Here is a 7,640-nt window from a genome sequence, read left to right on the forward strand (position 1 = left end):
ACAAAGAAGACATGAGGTGTTAACCACCTTAACTCCCCTGCGTGATAACACCATAGCAGTAGACATTCGGTTCAAACAAGCCCTCCAGACAAAACAAATTATTTTAAGGGGCACAATAGATATCCAGATAGTGGGATTGTACACCTGAAGTGAGATCCCGGTGTCAATTAGATGCCTCAAATCATGCACATATTAATAGTCATCAACGGAAAGTTTGGACCTCCATTTATCAGCCTCACCGGAAATCGAGATAGAATTAACGATCCCGAAAATAGATCCCACCTCTAATATTTCCATGGAGCACCTGGGAAACCTCATCCAAGCCCAAGAAATAGCATTGCCTACAAATCTTTCAGAAACATAACAATATTTCTTCTTATCTAACTCAAATAAACGAGGGAATCTGGATTTAAGAGGGCCTCCTCCTACCCAATCATTAAACCAAAATAAAGTTCTCTCACTAGAACCAATCTGAATATTAAAAATGGTAGATAACTCAAGACCAATGCCTCCGAGATCAGGAACAACACTCATGATTTTGTGCCAAACCCCAGGAAGAGACTTTTTAGCTAACAAAGCAATCGATTTTCTGTTGCTATTGTGGATCCCGCAAATGACACGCCTCCAAAGAGCATTAACCTCCATTTTGAATCTCCATACCCATTTTATCAAAAGAGCCATATTTAGGGAGTACAGTGAGCTAATTCTAGGACCTCCTTTATCCTTTGAACTCAGGACCAACTTCCAAGCAACCTAATTATTTCGATTCTTTTTCCTCACTGCCTCCCCAAAAGGAACTTTCTTCTCAAATTCTCGAGCGAATCAATGATTGATTTCAAAGATTTAAAAATAGAAAAGTAAAACAGAGGCAAGCTACCGAGAACTGATTTGATCAACATCAGCCGACCTCCAAAGGAGAGAGTCTTAGCTTTCCAATCTGAAAATTTGTTCCGAACCCGATCGACGATATACTGCCAATTCCTTTTAAGGGACATGTTAGCAACAACAGAAACTCCAAGATATACTTGAAAGGAAGGGAAGAAGCTTCACAACCAAGGATACGAGCACACCGGACAATTTCATTGTCGGAGACACCGATGCCAAAAACTTTAGACTTATGGAAGTTCACTTTAAGCCCCGATGAAGCATGGAAACATCTCAAAATACGAGCTAAGTTAACAAAATTGGAGTTAGACCAACTTCCCATAAACATTGCGTCGTCGGCGTAAAACATATGAGGGATCGAAGGGTCGAAATTTCGAATATTAGTATCCTGAATAAAGACTTTTGGCACGCTGCTTTTATAACCACGTTTAGACCTTTCATTGCAATAACGAACAGGAAAAGGCAGATAGGATATCATTGCCGAACGACTTTGGTAAAGGGAACTTCTTTAAAGCGGAACGATTAATAATTACAGAAGCCCTGGAGGAGTTAAAAGGCAACCTATTCAATTCCATGATTTTGATTTTTTATTATTTTTAATTCCATGATTTTGTCGGTTCATAATAAACTTTGGCCATGCCTAAGAAACGTGATATAAATAGGCATAAAATAAGAACTAAAATAATTAATTAAATCCGCGATAACGCTAGTCGAAATGTACGTGGATTGATAAACTTGCCACGTGACTGCCATGGACTCCTACAAATCTCCGACTGCATCACCGGACCACCACTCGCACCACCATGTCAATGGCGTCGATTATTTACCGGAAACTTCATCGGCAACCGAACAAGCGACTCAACTACATACAAGTTAGATTGGCATCTGCCGCGACTGGTTTAAGCAACAATGAAAAGAGTAATCAGAGTAATCGGAAGATTGACAAGTTACTTATTGCAAATAGAGGCGAAATCGCTTGTAGGATTATGAGAACGGCGAAAAGGTTAGGGATACAGACAGTTGCGGTTTACAGCGATGCTGATAGGCGTAGTCTTCATGTGAAGTCAGCTGACGAGGCCGTTCGAATCGGTCCGCCGCCGGCTCGATCTAGTTATCTTAACTCCTCTTCCATTATTGAAGCCGCCGTGCGTACGGGTGCTCAGGTACGATCAGCTTAGTGTTTTGTTTACTTGTAATTTTTGTTTTTAGCAATGTGGAGCTTTCTCATATCATGTGATCATGTCAACTGTTAATAAAGAACGAATTTAGTTTTCTGCAGTAACATCTCAATATTAACAGTTCCATTAGGACGTTAGTGCCCATGAATCGTCTGAATTCTGTTATATGTAGCTATAGTTTCTTATACTGAGAGCATACTGCTGTTCGAATAAAAGCAACTGATTGTTTGCCCTAATTTGTGTGTTCGAACACTTAATGTTCTGTTGCCCGTACAAGAATTGCAGCCGCTTTAAGGATCATGTTTGTGTAATTACTGGGGTATTCTGTGTCATAGATGATGAGAAAATTATTTCAAGCAGGAGATACATGTATTTATTTACTTTATGAAGATGATACTAGCGCCATTAGGTTCATTAGCTTGTTTTTTGTTTAGTTTCTACACATTCAAGGACATAATTCAGTGTGGATGTCGTCTTTTGTTAATAGGCTATACATCCAGGTTACGGTTTCTTATCAGAAAATGCAGACTTTGCTCAACTTTGTGAGAATGAGGGATTCACTTTTGTTGGACCTCCTGCATCTGCAATACGTGAAATGGGTGATAAAAGGTACAAATATCTCCAATTTCTTGGTGTTTCTTGATTATCTTTGTACTTGTTTATCAAGTATCAATGGCATTGAGAAGCAAGAGATTTCCATTTTCTACATGTTTATATATGTATCAAGATCCATGACATTTATATTATGGGGCCTATGGTGAGCCCACTAACCATGTCTAAGCTTATCAACTAATCAAAGTCTCTTTACTTCTGTGGGACATACAACAATGCTTCTTAAGGCATATAAGGGATTTTTAAATGGAAGGGATTAAGTACTCACAGAAACCCTCACTGCTGCAACTGTTCTTGTCCAAAGGACAAGCATTTAAGTATAATAGAGAGCAATATTTCAACTGTTGTGTATCGAGTCTAGGGTTTTCTATAGATTCTTTCTTTTATTAAACATTTCAACTCCCCTCATTCAGTGGTTTTATGTGTCCATTAGCGCATCAAAGAGAATCATGGGTGCAGCAGGTGTGCCACTTGTGCCTGGGTATCATGGTCATGAACAAGATATTGATGTCATGAAATCAGAAGCAGATAAGATCGGATACCCTGTTCTTATAAAGCCCACCCATGGAGGTGGAGGAAAGGTATGTATCTTCTGCAAAGGTGAAAAACAAAAATAATAAGTGTTCAAGATAAAGTATTTATTTTATCTTTGTGTAATTGTTTGTTGAATTCCAGGGTATGAGGATTGTGGAAAGTCCTAAAGAGTTTGTTGATGCGTTCTTAGGAGCACAACGTGAAGCTGCTGCTTCTTTTGGTGTAAACACAATTTTGCTGGAGAAATATATAACAAGACCAAGACATATAGAAGTCCAGGTAATTTTTAATTATGTTAGAGGATACTTTGGAAGTAACTTTATATCTAAGCTTGATTCTGGATTTCATAATGATAGGTATTTGGGGACAAACAAGGCAATGTGGTATACTTATACGAGAGAGACTGCAGTGTGCAAAGAAGACACCAAAAGATAATTGAAGAAGCTCCAGCTGTAATTCATAATTTTATACTCATATTTACATTACCTTTTTATTTAATTCCTTCTAAAATTTTAACAAACCTCTGTTCTGTTATGCAGCCAGATATCATTAGTGACTTCCGTTCACGTTTAGGTCAAGCTGCTGTATCTGCTGCCAAGGTAATGAAGGAGCCTATAATCTTGTTTTTGCCAAAAAAAATAAATAATAATAAGATATTTTGAATGGTTTTACTGATATGGAAGTTTATATCTGATTATTAAAGGCAGTTGGTTATCACAATGCTGGAACAGTTGAGTTCATTGTTGATACTCTCTCTGGTGAATTTTATTTTATGGAGATGAACACTCGTCTTCAGGTACTTCTTTCTTGTAGTTGTGTCATCAGTTTATATTAATCACAAATAGTAGCTAAAGTTAATGAGTAACGAGGGACACTCTTGTTTATTATTATTATTTTTTTCAGGTTGAACATCCTGTGACTGAGATGATTGTTGGTCAAGATCTTGTAGAGTGGCAAATCCGTGTTGCTAATGGAGAATCACTTCCCCTTGGTCAATCACAGATTCCTATATCAGGTCTCAATTGGTGCTTTCTGTATTGTTTTCTTCTTATATTTTGTTCTTCCATTCCTTCCCTTTTTTGTCAAAAGACCAAAATACCCCCAATATGTACGTATGCTCGCACTTACTTTGAGTCTAGGTTTTCACATAACTTTATTGCAATATGTAGGGCATGCCTTTGAAGCCCGAATATATGCTGAAAATGTGGCAAGGGGATTTCTGCCAGCAACTGGAGTTCTTGAGTATTTCCGTCCTGTTCCAGTCTCTGAAACTGGTATGTTTCTGCAATATCTATATTCAAAAATTCCCGAAATGCCCTTTCTCTTTAGGAAATATCACAATTTTGTATTTCAGTTCGAGTTGAGACTGGAGTTGAAGAAGGGGACACTGTAAGCATGCATTATGACCCTATGATTGCTAAGCTTGTAGTATGGGGGGAGAATCGAGCTGCTGCATTAGTTAAATTAAAAGATTCATTATCAAAGTTTCAGGTATATGCTTCATTAGTTACTCATATTTTTTTAATAATATTAAAATTTTCTAATCTACTTAACTTTTCCAGGTTGCAGGTTTGCCCACAAATATCGAGTTCCTCTACAAACTTGCCAACCACAAGGCATTTGAAAACGGTGAACTTGAAACCCATTTTATTGATCATTTTAAAGACGATTTATTCGTTAATCCAAATGACTCGGTATCAGCTGAGTCAGCGTATGACTCAGCTAAACACAGTGCAGCCTTAGTCGCTGCATGTATTTGTGAAAAGGAACATACACTTTTAAAGAAAAGCCCCCCTGGTAAACTTGGAAACCTTTTTCTTTTTACAACATTTGCATGTTTTTCAAGAAAATGAAATTAATAAATTAATAATTAAAATTTATTTACTTTAGGAGGGTTGTCTGTGTGGTATACACATCCTCCATTTAGACCCAACCATCAAGCTACACGCACAATAGAACTAGACTGGGAGAATGAATACCATGATAATAATAACTCACAGAATCTCACACTTTCCATAACTTATCTCCCAAACGGAAATTACCTCATCAAGGTAATTTCAAAATTCAACTCAATTTTAGCAATTTACTTTTATTTTTATTTTTATTACATTCAACTTTGAGAATTTACAGACAGGGGAAAACGGCCTTCCTGATGTGGAAGTCACGGTGACACATCTCGGAGAGCATGATTTCAGAGTTGAAGCTGATGGTTTAAGCAAAAACGTGAATCTTGCCAGTTATTTGAAGGTGCAAAAAGACGTGAATGCCCTCCTCATCTTCGTTTTACAAAAACACCCCTAGAAAGCTTGTCCAACTTTGTTTTTTTTTTCTTTTCTTGATATAGGATGAGAGTGAGCACATTCACATTCACATATGGCATGGTTTAGAGCATCATCAGTTTAAGCAAAAAGTGGGGATTGATTTGTTGGATAACCTTGAATCCCACCAACATCAACACCGGAATGGGAATCATGATTCCGGATCCCATCCTCCAGGGACTGTGGCTGCCCCCATGGCTGGTCTTGTGGTCAAGGTTTTGGTCAAAAATGGAATGAAGGTTGAAGAAGGTCAACCTATGTTAGTCATGGAAGCAATGAAAATGGAGGTGAGGTTCAAATTTCAAATTAAAAATAATTTTCAATTTTAATCTTTTACTAAAATTTATATATATATATATATATATATATATATATATATATATATATATATATATATATATCCTTGATTGTTAAAAATATAGCATGTGCTGAAGGCACCTACCTCTGGCCTCATTAGCGGCCTCCAAGTCACTCCTGGCCAACAAGTTTCCGACAACACCGTTCTCTTCAATGTCAAGGTTAGACACTTGCTAAAAATAACAACCTACTTTTATTTATGAATATTTTCACATGCATTTTTTTAGCTATATATTAAAAAAGAAAAAAATAAATTTGTTTTTGACAGGCTGTATAACATCATGGTGGAAATATTACTTAAATAACCTTAACATACTATGGCCAGACAGTAGCTGTTTCCCAAATCCGTTTTGAGGTAAAGACTCGTTTGGCTGTGTATATTAGAGAAAAATTGTATTTGCATTTTCTCAGCTGATTAAATCATGTATACTTTTTATTGTTGTGCCCTACTGAAAATAAAACCGGTAAAGTATTTAACAATTACACACCCTATCAAAACTTACAAAGTTTAACTAAAAATAAAACAAGTAAAATCGGTCATAACTCATACGGGGTTAAAAAAAATAAATATTGTGTTGTAATAATATATATTTTTGTTATAATTTAATATAAGAATAAAAAAATGGACCAATTATGATATTGACCTTTACTAAAGAATTATTCGTTTTAACTCATTGCTTAACGTGTTTGAATCAATTTATTTGTCGTGTATGGTTTATGTTTTTATGCCTTTGTGGGGCTTATAATTCGTTAGAATCGTAGGATGAATTTTGAAAGCAAAGAATTCCTTGCCTACCCTTGCCCCACTTCCAAATTTTTATTCGTCATTTTTTTTTTTTTTTTTTTTTTGCTTTTTATTCTTCACCATCGTCTGATACCATAAACGATAACAAGGTTTAACATATCCGAGAATTTCTTGTGGTTCCATATTCTCGTTAATAAAAATATTGATGGAAATAAGGTGATATAGAAGTCACTAAAATCATGGTTAGATTTTTAATGTTTCCATTATGAAATCAGGGTCGCTTATAAATAGTGTTCAAGTTTAAAAAGTAAATAAGAAATTGGTTGCTGTTAGTATACGGAATCTAGAATTGACATTTACAAGAATATAAACACTAAAAACAAAACCGCATATGATTGATTCCGATTTACTTAGGATTGGTTTGAGTATATCGATCCAACCGAGATTTGCTATGCATTATTTTTTACTAACATGATTACTATTAGAAGGAAAATGTGGTTTCATTCTTTGTTTGACCAACAAACCGATGTGGTTGGCATTTTGTGTAAAACAAGATTGTTATTTATTCAAAGTATATCTGGATTCTAGATTGGTGTTTTATTATGGAATTGGAATCTACAAAATTTGGATTTGGACTGACAGAGCCAAATATAATTGATAAGAACCGGCTACATTCGATTTGGTTATCAAACTTATAGTTTAAATTGTCTTAATTCTTTCTTTTTCGAAACGGAATAAGTTTATTACAAATCATCAAAGTGTTAGAAAAAAAAAACAAATTACAATGTAGAAATCACTACATTTATATTCATGTTGCTAATCCAAAAGTAAGCATGAGAAACCAACTTTTGAAAAAGCTACGTCTTTCTAGATTTAATCATTCCAATAGTATTATTTCGACGATTCCAGTTAACCCAAAGACATGCGATAATGACCGTACCGAAACTTTACCTTTGTATCGCATTTACCTTAACTTTTTGTCGTCAATCAAGCAAATTCGCAAATATATTT

The 7,640-nt window shown here is 35.6% G+C and overlaps 1 protein-coding gene across 1 annotated transcript; it reads left to right on the forward strand.

The window, feature by feature from the left end:
* Positions 1-1,564: 1,564 nt before the first annotated feature.
* On the forward strand, positions 1,565-6,367 carry MCCA (methylcrotonyl-CoA carboxylase alpha chain). The gene is made up of 16 exons (XM_079050513.1): positions 1,565-2,048; positions 2,551-2,672; positions 3,109-3,256; positions 3,351-3,488; positions 3,566-3,661; positions 3,749-3,808; positions 3,913-4,005; positions 4,113-4,224; positions 4,379-4,483; positions 4,564-4,700; positions 4,772-5,006; positions 5,100-5,260; positions 5,340-5,456; positions 5,554-5,814; positions 5,950-6,045; positions 6,153-6,367. The coding sequence occupies exons 1-16, from the start codon at positions 1,689-1,691 to the stop codon at positions 6,159-6,161; spliced, it is 2,250 nt and encodes a 749-aa protein (XP_078906639.1). The 5' UTR covers positions 1,565-1,688; the 3' UTR covers positions 6,162-6,367.
* The last annotated feature ends 1,273 nt before the right edge of the window (positions 6,368-7,640 follow it).

This window comes from Lactuca virosa, chromosome 5 (assembly GCF_052849685.1).
Source record: "Lactuca virosa cultivar CGN04683 chromosome 5, Lactuca_virosa_CGN04683_v6, whole genome shotgun sequence".
Lineage (NCBI taxonomy): Eukaryota > Viridiplantae > Streptophyta > Magnoliopsida > Asterales > Asteraceae > Lactuca > Lactuca virosa.